At 44.1% G+C, this 16,785-nt stretch overlaps 1 protein-coding gene across 2 annotated transcripts in view; it reads right to left on the reverse strand.

Annotated features, from left to right (window-relative positions):
* Nucleotides 1–16,785, reverse strand: part of LOC106569751 (ubiquitin carboxyl-terminal hydrolase 33) — a 56,716-nt gene that overhangs the window by 37,063 nt on the left and 2,868 nt on the right. For both annotated transcript variants that reach the window (XM_014141332.2, XM_014141333.2), the window contains exons 2-5: nucleotides 10,784–10,891; nucleotides 8,588–8,641; nucleotides 8,396–8,458; nucleotides 125–277 (exon numbers count right to left, since the gene is read on the reverse strand). In XM_014141332.2, coding sequence (XP_013996807.1) covers nucleotides 125–277; nucleotides 8,396–8,458; nucleotides 8,588–8,641; nucleotides 10,784–10,867 — 354 coding nt within the window. In that variant the 5' untranslated portion in view covers nucleotides 10,868–10,891. The remainder of the gene's footprint in view (nucleotides 1–124; nucleotides 278–8,395; nucleotides 8,459–8,587; nucleotides 8,642–10,783; nucleotides 10,892–16,785) is intronic.

Consider the following 16,785-nt stretch of genomic DNA (forward strand, 5'->3'; position numbering starts at 1 on the left):
TGGTTGGGGTTGTGGACGTTTGTTTAGGCCTTAGATATAGACAACTGTATTTATCCCGAGGGAACTTCATTTGTGGTTTGAGATTCAGGTATCAATCAATATTTGTCCCAGATGGTAATATTACCTGTGTGTTGTTGGTCTGAGGTGAAGTGAGGGTCTTGGTGCTGGGGACAGGGCAGTGAGGGCCCAGTTTACGCTCCAGGAACACCTCTTTCCCACAGGCATAACACCATACCCTCAGAGTGGTCAGGTTCACTGTCAGGTTGTGCCTCGTCCCCTGTTATAGAGGGGTTAGAAACATGTTACGAAGGGGTAATAAAAGGTTTATAGAGGTGTAATACAGGATATATTTCTATGTTATAAAGAAATATAACTTATTATTGTTATCATTAACCCAGAGCTGTCTGGATAGACAGCGGGGACAAACAGCGGGGACAGACAGCTGTAGACTAGTCAGACACTTGTTTCATTATTCATGTGTCTGCATTAGTGTTCAGTGTTGACAGCAGAGCTGGCAGAGACGGGAAAGACTACAGCTATGAAAGCACACTGCCTGATCCTTTCCGCCTCTACCGTCTAGCAGCTTTAGTAGTGAATCAACCCCAGCTCCCACAGGAATACATATTAATAATGGATGATCCAGAAAGACGACAGCTAAGTGTTAGATAGATGACTGGATAGATGGCTGTGCGCTATACACTGGAGAGGGTGCATCCATGGTGTTCACAGTGTACCACGTGTGCTTAATTCTTTTTTTTAAAAGACAGAAAGGACTGACACATGACTGGTCTGATGAGACACAGAGAGAGAGAGAGAGACAGAGAGACAGAGATTATATTTCACTTGCTTTGGCAATGTAAACTCATGTTTCCCATGCCAATAAAGCCCTTTGAATTGAGAGGGGGAGAGAGAGAAATGCATTTCAGTTTATTCTTTTTCCCTTTTGTACTTCACTATTTGCACATTATATATATATATGCTTTATTGGCATGGGAAACATGAGAGATATATATATATATATATATATATATATATATATATATATATATGACATTTGAAATGTCTATTCTTTTGGCACGTGTGAGTAATGATTACTGTTCATTTTTATCATTCATTTCACTTGTTTATTATCTACTTCACTTGCTTTGGCAAATGTAAACATACGTTTCCCATGCCAATAAAATGCCTTGAATTAAAATGAGAAAGAGGGAGTGTGAGAAAGGGAGGGAGAGAGAGAGAAAGGGAGGGAGAGAGAGAGAGAGAAAGGGGGGGGGGTCATACCCCATTTAGGCCCCCTCAGATCAGACCTATGCCCACCCCATGCCCCCAGACTCCCACAAAGATGGCCTCAACATGAAGTCACTCATACGCCCAGGCCTCGAGCAGGCAAACAGGCCCAACCCCCACTCTTACACTAGCCCAAGAAAATGGCATGTACCAGATACTCAGTAAGCTCTGCTCACACTTACTGGTCTGAGGCCAAACCACACAACATTGGACACTTTATGGAACACAAAGCCTTTACTATCTCATCCTGGAATATCCAAGCCTGAGGTCATCTGCCTTTGGCCTAAAGAGCAGGAACCTGGACTTCAGAAATACAGACATTGTCATCCTACAAGAAACATGGTATAGAGGAGATGGACCCACTGGTTGCCCTCTAGGTTACAGATAGCTGGAAGTCCCATCCACCAGGTGTGATACAGGGTATAAGGGAGACGGACCCACTGGTTGTCCTGTGGGTTACAGAGAGCTGGAAGTCCCATCCACCATACTACCACGTGTGATACAGGGTAGAAGGGAGATGAACCCACTGGTTGCCCTCTAGGTTACAGAGAGCTGGTAGTCCCATCACCATACTACCAGGAGCAAAAACAGAAGAGACTCAGCAAGTAGGCTAATTTAGTAAAGAGCAGAACTAAGTCACTATTAATCAAAAACAGGAACATTTGGCTAGAAATTCACAAGGAAATTATCTCAGAGAAAAATGTCTTCCTGTGTGCTACCTATATCCCCCCACTATAATCCCCATACTTTAATGAAGACAGCTTCTCCATCCTACCTATATCTCCCCACTAGAATCCCCATACTTTAATGAAGACAGCCTATCCTGCATATTGACTCGATACGGGTACATTCTATATATAGCCTCGTTGTTATTTTATTGTTACTTCAGTTTATTTAGTAAATATTTTGTCCAAAAATTTGATTTATAGATAAACCACTTCTCCAACCTTTTATCCATTTTACAAAGAACAAAAACATATACATGATCAATTACAACAATTTCCATGATCAATTACAAATCTTAGAATCAGATATTAAAGACTACCAGAACCCACTGGATTCTCCAATTACATTGGATGAACTACAGGACAAAATACAAACCCTCCCAACACAAAAAGACTTGTGGTGTTGATGGTATACTAAACAAAATGATAAAACATATACACCGTTGCACACCCATATTGAAACAAAACCAAAGTCTTCTCATGCTTTGTTGATTTAAAAAAAAAAAAAAAAAAAGCTTTTGAATCAATTTGACATGAGGGTCTGCTTTATAAAATGATGGAAAGTGGTGTTGGGGGAAAGCACGACATCACATAAAATTGTACACAAACAAAATGGCAATAAAACACACTGATCTCTTTCCTAAGGGCTGTGGGGTGAGACAGGGATGCAGCTTGAGCCCCATCCACTTCAACATACAGTGCATTCGGGAAAGTATTCAGACCCCTTGACTTTTCCACATTGTTACATTACAGCCTTATTCTAAAATGGATTAAATAAAAAAATGTCTTCAATGTACACACAATGCCCAATAATGACAAAGTGAAAACAGGTTTAGAGACATTTTTGCAAATGTATAAAAAATAAGTTGAATGGTCACTTAGACAAAGCTCCAGAGTTCTTCTGTGGAGATGGGAGAACCTTCCAGAAGGACAACCATCTCTGCAGCACTCCACCAATTTTTATTTTATTTATTTCACCAGGTAGGCTAGTTGAGAACAAGTTCTCATTTACAACTGCGACCTGGCCAAGAATAAAGCAAAGCAGTTCGACACATACAACAACACAGAGTTACACATGGAGTAAAACAAACATACAGTCAATAATACAGTAGAAAAATAAGTCTATATACAATGTGAGCAAATGAGGTGAGATAAGGGAGGTAAAGGCAAAAAAAGGCCATGGTGGCAAAGTAAATACAATATAGCAAGTAAAACACTTGAATGGTAGATTTGCAGTAGGTGAATGTGCAAAGTAGAAATACTGGGGTGCAAGGGAGCAAAATAAATAAATATAGTAGGGGATGAGGTAATTGTTTGGGCTATTTATAGATGGGCTATGTACAGGTGCAGTGATCTGTGAGCTGCTCTGACAGCTGGTGCTTAAAGCTAGTGAAGGAGAAAAGTGTTTCCAGTTTCAGAGATTTTTGCAGTTCGTTCCAGTCATTGGCAGCAGAGAACTGGAAGGAGAGGCTGCCAAAGGAGGAATTGGCCCTGGGGGTGACCAGAGAGATATACCTGCTGGAGCGCGTGCTACAGGTGGGTACTGCTATGGTGACCAGTGAGCTGAGATAAGGTGGGACTTTACCTAGTAGGGTCTTGTAGATGACCTGGAACCAGTGGGTTTGGCAACGAGTATGAAGTGAGGGCCAGCCAACGAGAGCGTACAGGTCACAGTGGTGGCACTGTGATCGACTGCATCCAATTTGTTGATCAGGGCTTTATGGTAGAGTGGCCTGAGGGAAGCCACTCCTCAGTAAAAGGCACAACAGCTCACTTGGAGTTTGCCAAAAGGCACCAAAAGACTCTCAGACCATGAGAAACAAGATTCTCTGGTCTGATGAAACCAAGATTGAACTCCTTTGGCCTGAATGCCAAGAGTCACATCTGGAGGAAACCTGGCAGCATCCCAACGGTGAAGCATGGTGGTGGCAGCATCATGCTGTGGGGATGTTTTTCAGTGGCAGGGACTGGGAGACTAGTCAGGATCGAGGGAAAGATGAACGGAGCAAAGTACAGAGAAATCCTTGATGAAAACCTGCTCCAGAGCACTCAGGACCTCAGACTAAGGTGAAGGTTCAATTTCCAACAGGACAACAACCCTAAGCACACAGCCAAGACAACGCAGGAGTGACTTCGGGACAAGTCTGAATGACCTTGAGTGGCCCATCCAACCTAACAGAGCTTGGATAATCTGCAGAGAAAAATGGGAGAGACTAACCAAATACAGGTGTGCCAAGGCTGTAAATCGCTGCCAAAGGTGCTTCAAAGTACTGAGTAATACATTTGCAAAATTTTCAAAAAACATCTCCAATTGACTCAATTGAAGCTTCAGAAGCTTCTAAAGCAATGACATAATTTTCTGGAATTTTCCAAGCTGTTTAAAAGGCACAGTCAACTTAGTGTATGTAAACTTCTGACCAACTGGAATTGTGATACAGTGAATTATAAGTGGAATAATCTGTCTGTAAACAATTGTTGGAAAAATGACTTGTCATGCACAAAGTAGATGTCCTAACAGACTTGCCAAAACTATAGTTTGTTAACAAGAAATTTGTGGAGTGGTTGAAAAACGAGTTTTAATGACTCCAACCTAAGTGTATGTAAACTTCCGGACTTCAACTGTATGAATGTGTGTGTGAGTGAGAGATTGATAGAGAGAAAGGAAAGAGAAGGGGGGGTGGATGATGACAATGTAATAATCGTATTCCTTTTAAATGGCAACACAAACAGGGACTCTCATCTCCTTGAACATCTCACATCCCTTTCGTCTGTTCCCTTCTCCTCCCCATCACACTCCCTCTCTCGTCACCACCTCCTTTCCCTCCACACACTTCCTTCTCCCATCCCTCACTTCAACACCTTCTCTCTCCTGCACCATCCTGAATATCAACCTAGTCCTGTAGGTACAGTGAGGGAAAAAAGTATTTGATCCCCTGCTGATTTTGTATGTTTGCCCACTGACAAAGAAATGATCAGTCTATAATTTTAACCTCTCTGGGGCAGGCGGGACGAATTCGTCCCACCTACGTAACAGCCAGTTGAATCCTGTGGCGCGATTTTCAAATACCTTAAAAATCCTATTACTTCAATTTCTCAAACATATGACTATTTTACAGCTATTTAAAAGACAAGACTCTCGTTAATCTAACCACACTGTCCGATTTCAAAAAGGCTTTACAACGAAAGCAAAACATTAGATTATGTCAGCAGAGTACCAAGCCAGAAATAATCAGACACCCATTTTTCAAGCTAGCATATAATGTCACAAAAACCCAGAAGACAGCTAAATGCAGCACAAACCTTTGATGATCTTCATCAGATGACACACCTAGGACATTATGTTATACAATACATGCATGTTTTGTTCAGTCAAGTTCATATTTATATCAAAAAACAGCTTTTACATTAGCATGTGACGTTCAGAACTAGCATACCCCCGCAAACTTCCGGGGAATTTACTAACAATTTACTAAATTACTCACGATAAACGTTCACAAAAAGCATAACAATTATTTTAAGAATTATAGATACAGAACTCCTCTATGCACTCGATATGTCCGATTTTAAAATAGCTTTTTGGTGAAAGCACATTTTGCAATATTCTAAGTACATAGCCCAGCCATCACGGGCTAGCTATTTAGACACCCGGCAAGTTTAGCCTTCACCAAAATCAGATTTACTATTATAAAAGTTTGATTACCTTTTGTTGTCTTCGTCAGAATGCACTCCCAGGACTGCTACTTCAATAACAAATGTTGGTTTGGTCCAAAATAATCCATCGTTATATCCGAATAGCGGCGTTTTGTTCGTGCGTCCCAGACACTATCCGAAATGGTAAATCAGGGTCGTGCGCATAGCGCAATTCGTGACAAAAAATTCTAAATATTCCAATACCGTACCTCGAAGCATGTCAACCGCTGTTTAAAATCAATTTTTATGCAATTTATCTCGTAAAAAAGCGATAATATTCCGACCGGGAATCTCCTTTTCGGCAAACAGAGGAAAAATCACAAAGACGGGGGCGGCCAGTGCACGCGCCTAAGCCCACAGTCCCTTGATCGGCCACTTGAGAAAGGCGATAATGTGTTTCAGCCTGGAGCTGAAATGACGACATTCAGGTTTTTCCCGGGCTCTGAGAGCCTATTGGAGCCGTGGGAAGTGTCACGTTACCGCAGAGATCCTTTGTAATTGAATGAGATGTCAAAGAAAGACAATAAATGGTCAGACAGGCCACTTCCTGTAAAGGAATCTCTCAGGTTTTGACCTGCCATTTGAGTTCTGTTATACTCACAGACACCATTCAAACAGTTTTAGAAACTTTGGAGTGTTTTCTATCCAAAGCCAAAAATTATATGCATATTCTAGTTACTGGGCAGGAGTAGTATCCAGATTAAATCGGGTACGTTTTTTATCCAGCCGTGTCAATACTGCCCCCTAGCCCTAACAGGTTAATGGTAGGTTTATTTGAACAGTGAGAGACAGATTAACAACAAAAAAATCCAGAAAAACGCATGTCAGAAATGTTAGAAAATGATTTGCATTTTCATGAGGGAAATAAGTATTTGACCCCTCTGCAAAACATGATTTAGTACTTGGTGGCAAAACCCTTGTTGGCAATCACAGAGGTCAGACGTTTCTTGTAGTTGGCCACCAGGTTTGCACACATCTCAGGAGGGATTTTGTCCCACTCCTCTTTGCAGATCTTCTCCAAGTCATTAAGGTTTCGAGGCTGACGTTTGGCAACTCGAACCTTCAGCTCCCTCCACAGATTTTCTATGGGATTACGGTCTGGAGACTGGCTAGGCCACTCCAGGACCTTAATGTGCTTCTTCTTGAGCCACTCCTTTGTTGCCTTGGCCGTGTGTTTTGGGTCATTGTCACGCTGGAATACCCATCCACGACCCAATTTCAATGCCCTGGCTGAGGGAAGGAGGTTCTCACCCAAGATTTGACAGTACATGGCCCCGTCAAATGATGCGGTGAAGTTGTCCTGTCCCCTTAGCAGAAAAACACCCCCAAAGCATAATGTTTCCACCTCCATGTTTGACGGTGGGGATGGTGTTCTTGGGGTCATAGGCAGCATTCCTCCTCCAAACACGGCGAGTTGAGTTGATGCCAAAGAGCTCCATTTTGGTCTCATCTGACCACAACACTTTCACCCAGTTGTCCTCTGAATCCTTCAGATGTTCATTGGCAAACTTCAGACGGGCATGTATATGTGCTTTCTTGAGCAGGGGGACCTTGCGGGCGCTGCAGGATTTCAGTCCTTCACGGTGTAGTGTGTTACCAATTGTTTTCTTGGTGACTATGGTCCCAGCTGCCTTGAAATCATTGACAAGATCCTCCCATGTAGTTCTGGGCTGATTCCTCACCGTTCTCATGATTATTGCAACTCCATGAGGTGAGATCTTGCATGGAGCCCCAGGCCGAGGGAGATAGGCAGTTTCTTCCATTTGCGAATAATCGCACCAACTGTTGTCACCTTCTCACCAAGCTGCTTGGCGATGGTCTTGTAGCCCATTCCAGCCTTGTGTAGGTCTACAATCTTGTCCCTGACATCCTTGGAGAGCTCTTTGGTCTTGGCCATGGTGGAGAGTTTGGAATCAGAAAGATTTCTGGCTCCCAGGTGTCTTTTATACAGGTAACAAGCTGAGATTAGGAGCACTCCCTTTAAGAGTGTGCTCCTAATCTCAGCTCGTTACCTGTATAAAAGACACCTGGGAGCCAGAAATCTTTCTGATTGAGAGGGGGTCAAATACTTATTTCCCTCATTAAAATGCAAATCATTTTATAACATTTTTGACATGCGTTTTTCTCAATATTTTGTTGTTATTCTGTCTCTCACTGTTCAAATAAACCTACCATTAAAATTATAGACTGATCATTTCTTTGTCAGTGGACAAATGTACAAAATCAACAGGGGATCAAATACTTTTTCCCCTCAGTGTACTTTCTGCACCATCCTGAACATTTATCTAGTCCTGTAGGTATGTTCTGCACCCTCCTGAACATTTATCTAGTCCTGTAGGTATGTTCTGAACCATCCTGAACATTTATCTAGTCCTGTAGGTATGTTCTGAACCATCCTGAATATTGATCTAGTCCTGTAGGTATGTTCTGCACCCTCCTGAACATTTATCTAGTCCCGTAGGTAAGTTCTGAACCATCCTGAATATTTATCTAGTCCCAGTAGTAGGTATGTTCTGAACCATCCTGGATATTGATCTAGTCCTGTAGGTATGTTCTGAACATTGACCTAGTCCTGTAGGTATGTTCTGAACCATCCTGGATATCTAATCCTGTTGGTATGTTCTGAACCATCCTGGATATTGATCTAGTCCTGTAGCTGTGTGTGGGAGGTGAAGGGTCAAGGGTTGACTCACCTGTGAGTGGACAGTGCTGTGGTCAGCATGAGATTCTCCACAGCCCACATACGCACAGCTGTTCTGTACACACACAGAGAAAACAATAGATTATTACTACAGAACTGTTACGTCCATATTCATACAAGGCCAAATGGTAGTCACAACTCTCAAAATAAAAGTCCCAAACAAAGCCAGGGACCGCTCACTCACCTCCAGACACGCCCACAGATTTGGTCCTCCAACCTTGCAGTCCTGACACTGGCCCTAGAAAACACCCACACACCACAACAGCCAACCAGCTTCAGTGACCAGAGAGACAGTATAATAATCTCAGACTGCTTCAGTGACCAGAGAGACAGTATAATAATCTCAGACTGCTTCAGTGACCAGAGAGACAGTATAATAATCTCAGACTGCTTCAGTGACCAGACCAGAGAGACAGTATAATAATCTCAGACTGCTTCAGTGACCAGACCAGAGAGACAGTATAATAATCTCAGACTGCTTCAGTGAACAGACCAGAGAGACAGTATAATAATCTCAGACTGCTTCAGTGAACAGACCAGAGAGACATTAATAATAGTTTATATTCTAGCTAATGCTACTCGATGATAAAGATCACTTAGCTTCCCTAATTAGCGTCTATCAGCTAACCACTATATAAAATGTGATAGTAGCGGAGTGAACAAAGTGGATAATCAGAATTCAACATCATAAGCGGATTTACAGAGTATTCGGCGAGTATTCAGACCCCTTCCCTTTTCCCCACATTGTTCCATTAGTCTTAATCTAAAATGGATTAAATAAAAAAACACTTCCTCAATCTACACAGAATACCCCATGACAAAGCAGGTTTTTAATAATGTTTGCACATTTCTTAAAAAAATAAAAAAACAGAAATATGACATTTACATTAGTATTCAGACTTTTGCTATGAGACAATAAATTGAGCTCAGGTGCATCCTGTTTCCATTGATCATCCTTGAGATGTTTCTACAACTTGACTGGAGTCCACCTGTGGTAAATTCAATTGATTGGACATGATTTGGAAAGGCACACACCTGTCTATATAAGGTCCCACAGTTGACAGTGCATATCAGAGTAAAAACCAAGCCATGAGGTCAAAGGAATTGTCTGCAGGGCTCCGAAACAAGATTGTCTCGAAGCACAGCTCTGGGGAAAAACATTTCTGCAGCATTAAAGGTCCCCAAGAACACAGTGGCCTCCATCATTCTTAAATGGATAAAAGTTTGGAACCACCAAGACTCTTCCTAGAGCTGGCCACCCGGCCAAACTGAGCAATCGGGGGAGAAGGGCCTTGGTCAGGGAGGTGACGAAGAACCCGATGGCCACTCTGACAGAGCTCCAGAGTTCCTCTGTGGAGATGGGAGAACTTTCCAGAAGGACAACCATCTCTGCAGTACTCCACCAATCAAGCCTTTATGGTAGAGTGGCCAGACGGAAGCCAAACCTCAGTTAAAAGGCACATGACAGCCCGCTTGGAGTTTGCTGTGGGGATGTTTTTCAGCGGCAGGGACTGGGAGACTAGTCAGGATCGAGGGAAAGATGAACGGAGCAAAGTACAGAGAGATCATTGATGAAAACCTGCTCCAGAGCGCTCAGGACCTCAGACTGGGGCGAAGGTTCACCTTCCAAAAGGACAACGACCCAAAGCACACAGCCAAGACAACACAGGAGTGGCTTCGGGACAAGTCTCTGAATGTCCTTGAGTGTCCCAGCCAGAGCCCGGACTTGAACCCGATTGAACATCTCTGGAGAGACCTGAAAATAGCTGTGCAGCGACGCTCCCCATCCAACCTGACCGGAGCTTGAGAGGCTGTAATTACTGCCAAAGGTGCATCAACAAAATACTGAGTAAAGGGTCTGAATACTTATGTAAATGTGATTTCAGTTTTTTATACATTTGCACAAAAAATTAAAACCTGTTTTTTCTTTGTCAATTGTGTGTAGATTGAGAGGGAGGGATATTTTATCCATTTTAGAACAAGGCTGTAACGTAACAATGTGGACTTCTGTACTACAGTACTCTGGAGGGGACTTCTGTACTACAGTACTCTGGAGGGGGACTTCTGTACTACAGTACTCTGGAGGGGGACTTCTGTACCACAGTACTCTGGAGGGGGACTTCTGTACTACAGTACTCTGGAGGGGACTTCTGTACTACAGTACTCTGGAGGGGGACTTCTGTACTACAGTACTCTGGGGACTTGCGTACTACAGTACTCGGAGGGGGACTTGCGTACTACAGTACTCCGGAGGGGACTTGCGCTAAGTAGGAGGGACTTGCGTACTACAGTACTCGGAGGGGACTTATACAGTACTCGGAGGGGACTTGCGTACTACAGTACTCCGGAGGGGACTTGCGTATCATACTCAGGGACTTACATGTGACTTGTGGATCAGTTCTTCCTTGGTGATTTCTCCAACACACTCCAGATGGGGACAGTCACTGCTGGACTCCACAGGCATCACTCACCTGAACCTGTATCTCACCTGTCAGAGGGAGGGAGAGAGAGAGAGAGGGGATAAGAAAATATTTTATTTTTTAAATACTTCTTCCACAGCACTGATAAAACATTTAATCTGCTCATGCCACAGTAAGCCCTATTAGAAACAACGCAAGTCTCACAGGCATTCAGGCAACAGGCGGCTGGAAGGAACACGAAAAAGACTACAGATGTGGACAAAGAAAAATGATCCTTCTAAACCAGTTTGTCCCACAACACGAGATCTAAAATCATGTTCTTTTTTTTTGTGAACTAAAACAAGGGTTCCCAAACCCTTCCTGTACTGGACATTGTTTTGGGGAACAGAAATTAGCAGTTAAACATTTCTACATGCCCGTTGTGTTATTCAAGTGCGTTAACTTCTGTGCATCATGATTGGGAGGCTAACAACGCAACGAGACGGCACAATTAATGAATAATTAGCCTAGAGGAGCAGCAACGTTGCGCTATAAAAGGGGCTGATACAGACGTGACTCTCACAACCACCTGAGACATTTCACAAAGTACCGAGATAAACTAATTCCAGTACCAAACCGGTTTTTTTGGGGGGGTGTAAAAAAAACCATTCTTTTGACGACACTGTGGGAAAAGGGAGATACCTAGTAGAGGTCGACCGATTAATCGGAATGGCCGATTAATTAGGGCCGATTTCAAGTTTTCATAACAATCGGTATTTTTGGCCACCAATTTGCAGTTTTTTTTTTTACACCGTTATTTAACTAGGTAAGTCAGATTAAGAACACATTCTTATTTTCAATGACGGCCTAGGAACGGGGGTTAACTGCCTTGTTCAGGGGGGGATTCGTTTTGCAACCTTCTGGTTACTAGTCCAACGCTCTAACCACCTGCCTTACATTGCACTCCATGAGGAGACTGCGTGGCAGGCTGACTACCTGTTACACGAGGGCAGCAAGAAGCAAAGGTAAGTTGCTAGCTAGCATTAAACTTATCTTATAAAAAACTACCAATCTTAACATAATCACTAGTTAACTACACATGGTTGATGATATTACTAGTTTATCTAGCGTGTCCTGCGTTGCATATAATCGATGCGGTGCCTGTTAATTTCTCATCAAATCACAGCCTACTTCGACAAACGGGTGATGATTTAACAAGCGCATTTGCAAAAAAAAGCACTGTCGTTGCACCAATGTACCTAACCATAAACATTAATGCATTTCTTTAAAATCAATACACAAGTATGTATTTTTAAAACCTGCATATTTAGTTAATATTGCCTGCTAACATGAATTTGTGTCACTTCTCTTGCGTTCCGTGCAAGCAGAGTCAGGGTATATGCTGCCTGGCTCGTTGCAAACTGTGTGAAGTCCATTTATTCCTAACAAAGACCATAACTAATTTGCCAGAATTGTACATAATTATGACATAACATTGAAGGTTGTGTAATGTAACAGCAATATTTAGACTTAGGGATGCCACCCGTTAGATAAAATACGGAACGGTTCCTTATTTCTCTGAAAGTGTTCATTCAGTATTGTTGTAATTGTCATTATTACAAATAAATAAATAAAATAATAAAAAACTTTAAAACATTGGCCAATAAATCGGTATCGGCGTTGAAAAATCATAATCGGTCGATCACTAATACCTAGTCAGTTGTACAAGTGAATGCATTCAACTGAAATGTGTCTTCCTCATTTAACCCAACCCCTCTGAATCAGAGAGGTGATGGGGGGGGGGTCTTAGAGTCCACGTCATAGGCATCTAGAGATTGGTTGTGCTAACAGCTCAACAACAGAAGCTGAGGCGATGATGACGACCACAGCAGACTGACGCTCCACTCTCCCTACCCACCAGATTATGCAGAGAACCTCACTGAGTCAAGGTTCAACCCCTGATAACACAGCCAGCCAGATAGCAACACGGCTTTTCACTGCTTCTCTAGAACGTCAACACATAGATGTGTGTGTGTGTGTGTGTGTGTGTGTGCCCTAATCCCAGGTCAGTAGCTCAAGGAGCATTGGCAGAATGGTGAGTGATTGTTGAAGATTTGGTGCAGTGGGGGGAAAGAAAAGCGGGTCATTTTCAATCCAAACAACACCTACCAACATGGTCTTGATGAACCACACAAAGCCTCAACAGGAAGAATCAGCGAGAATCAGTGGAGGACCACACAGCTCCAACACGCGCCGACCACAGCTCCGACCACACGGCTCCGACGCGCCGACCACACGGCTCCGACCACACCGCTCCGACCACACCGCTCCAAAGCGCCGACCACACAGCTCCAACCACACAGCTCCAACGCGCCGACCACACAGCTCCAACCACACAGCTCCAACGCGCCAACCACACAGCTCCAACCACACAGCTCCAACGCGCCGACCACACAGCTCCAACGCGCCGACCACACAGCTCCAACCACACGGCTCCGACGCGCCGACCACACGGCTCCAACCACACGGCTCCGACGCGCCGACCACACGGCTCCGAAGCGCCGACCACACAGCCCTAACACCCTGACCACACAGATCGCGTCACGTGCGTTTCAAACTGAACGTACACATATCACGTCATTCTATCATTACACCAACACTGCTTTCGTGCGTCTGCGTAGTCAGGCGCTAAAATACAACTTGGTTCTATTTGTGACGCTTAACACGCTGCAAGTCCTACCTCTCCCATCTCCTCATTGGTTATTAGGAGCATATACCCACATGGCATCTCCTCATTGGTTATTAGGAGCATATACCCACGTGGGTGAAAGATGAACAGAGGTCAACACTCCAGTCCAGTTGGTGGTGGTAAAGCACTTTGAAGTTGGTTGCCAACCGCCATATTAAGTCCAAAGAAGAAGACGACTGAAGGAGGTGGGATGACTAGAAAGTAACTCAGATTACCCTTTTATCTGTGGATTAATTGTTGGAGTAGAGGACCTTGTGCATTTCAGGTGAAATAACAACCCAATGATTATACCCCAGGACAAATTAGCTAGCAACAGCAAGCTAGCTGAATTGCCATGAATGTTTAATGCTTTTCGACCTGTCCCCAAATTAATATAGTTGCGTGTCCTGATCGCGTCTGGTGTGGGGGGACAAAATCAACAGGAGCGCAACAGCTTGTGTGGTCTAGTCAGCATGCAACTCAAATAGTGACTCCAGCAGGGAGCCTGGTGAGAGACACTACCTCTACAGCCAAACCCAGCCCAAGACAGGGAGCCTGGTGAGAGACACTACCTCTACAGCCAAACCCAGCCCAGCCCAGGGAGCCTGGTGAGAGACACTACCTCTACAGCCAAACCCAGCCCAAGACAGGGAGCCTGGTGAGAGACACTACCTCTACAGCCAAACCCAGCCCAGCCCAGGGAGCCTGGTGAGAGACACTACCTCTACAGCCAAACCCAGCCCAGCCCAGGGAGCCTGGTGAGAGACACTACCTCTACAGCCAAACCCAGCCCAAGACAGGGAGCCTGGTGAGAGACACTACCTCTACAGCCAAACCCAGCCCAGCCCAGGGAGCCTGGTGAGAGACACTACCTCTACAGCCAAACCCAGCCCAAGACAGGGAGCCTGGTGAGAGACACTACCTCTACAGCCAAACCCAGCCCAGGACAGGGAGCCTGGTGAGAGACACTACCTCTACAGCCAAACCCAGCCCAGGGAGCCTGGTGAGAGTGAGAGATAACACTAGACAGTTGATGGTCCAGCAGGACAGGTCAGGTCCATTCCCTTACAGATCAATAGTGTTTCCTCAGGTCACAATTATCAGTCTGCATAGATCCCAGCTGCACTCTTCCCCTCACAAACATCAGTCTGCATAGATCCCAGCTGCACTCTTCCCCTCACAAACATCAGTCTGAATAGATCCCAGCTGCACTCTTCCCCTCACAAACATCTCACTCTCTATCTGACTCACACACCCACCCTAATAAATGCACTTTACACAGCTGATAAACACTTCAAGGTTCTCCGAGACAAAGGAGCTGATAGTGGACTACAGGAAACCGACGCCCCAATTCACATCGACAGGGCTGTAGTGGAGCGGGTCGAGAGCTTCAAGTTCCTCTGTGTCCACATCACTAAGGATCTATCATGGTCTATAACACAGCAACACAATCATGAAGAGGGAATGACAACACCTCTTCCCCTTCAGGAGGATAAAAAGATTTGCCATGGGTCCTCAGATCCTCAAAGGTCTACAGCTGCACCATCGAGAATATCTTGACTGGTTGCTTCACCGCCTGGTATGGCAACTACGTGGTCTCCGACCGCAAGGCACTATTGAGGGTAGTGTGTACAGCCCAGTACATCACTGGGGTCAAGCTTCCTGCCATCCAGGACCTCTAAACCAGGCAGCGTCAGAGGAAGGCCCCAAAAATTGTCCAAGACTCCAGCCACCCAAGTTATAGACTGATCTCTCTGCTACCGCACAGCAAGCGGTACCGGAGCACCAAGTCTAGGTCCAAGAGGCTTCTAAACAGCTTCCACCCCCAAGCCATAAGACTCCTGAAAAGCTAATCAAATGGCTACCCAGTCTATTTCCAATGCCCCCCCACACACACCGTCACTTTGGTAATCTATGCATAGTCACTTTAATAACTCTACCTACATGTACATACTACCTCAACTAACCTGTGACACCGCACATTGACTCTGTACCGTAACACCCTGTATATAGCCTCCACATTGACTCTGTACCCCCTGTATATAGCCTCCACATTGACTCTGTACCGGTACCCCCTGTATATAGCCTCCACATGGACTCTGTACCGGTACCCCCTGTATATAGCCTCCACATTGACTCTGTACCGGTACCCCCTGTATATAGCCTCCACATTGTACCGTAACACCCTGTATAAGCCTCCACATTGACTCTGTACCGGTACCCCCTGTATATAGCCTCCACATTGTACCGTAACACCCTGTATATAGCCTCCACATTGACTCTGTAGCGTAATACCCTGTATATAGCCTCCACATTGACTCTGTAGCGTAATACCCTGTATATATTGTTATTTTTTACTCCTCCTCTTTAATTACTTGTTACTTTTATCCGTATTATTGGAAACTGCACTGTCAGTTAGGTGCTCATAAGTAAGCATTTCACTGTAAGGTCTACAACTGTTGTATTCGGCGCATGTGACTAATAAAACTTGATTTAACACACACACACACACACACACACACACACACACACACACACAAAAGTTTGGGGTCACTTAGAAATGTCCTTGTTTTTGAAAATAAGCACATTTTTTTGTCCATTAAAATAACATCAAATTGATCCGAAATACAGTGTAGACATTGTTAATGTTGTAAATGACTATTGTAGCTGGAAACGGCAGATTTTTTATGGAATATCTACATTGGCGTACAGAGGCCCATTATCAGCAACCATCACTCCTGTGTTCCAATAGCACGTTGTGTTAGCTAATCCAAGTTTATCATTTTAAAAGGCTAATTGATCATTAGAAAACCCTTTTGCAATTATGTTAGCACAGCTGAAAACTGTTGTTCTGCTTAAAGAAGCAATAAAACTGGCCTTCTTTAGACTAGTTGAGTATCTGGAGCATCAGCATTTGTGGCTTCGATTAACGGCTCAAAATGGGCAGAAACAAAGAACTTCCTCCTGAAACGCGTCAGTCTATTCTTGTTCTGAGAAATTAAGAGAAACTCTATGGGAGAAATTGCCAAGAAACTGAAGATCTCATACAACGCTGTGTACTACCAGACAAGCTAAATGCCTTCCCTGTGGCTCAGTTGGTAGAGCATGGTGTTTGCAACGCCAGGGTTGTGGGTTCCATTCCCATGGGGGGCCAGTACAACTTTTTTTTTTTTTTTAAATGCATGAAATGAAATGTATGCATTCACTACTGTAAGTCGCTCTGGATAAGAGCGTCTGCTAAATGACTAAAATGTA

The sequence above is a fragment of the Salmo salar genome, unplaced genomic scaffold (assembly GCF_905237065.1).
Source record: "Salmo salar unplaced genomic scaffold, Ssal_v3.1, whole genome shotgun sequence".
Classification (NCBI taxonomy): domain Eukaryota; kingdom Metazoa; phylum Chordata; class Actinopteri; order Salmoniformes; family Salmonidae; genus Salmo; species Salmo salar.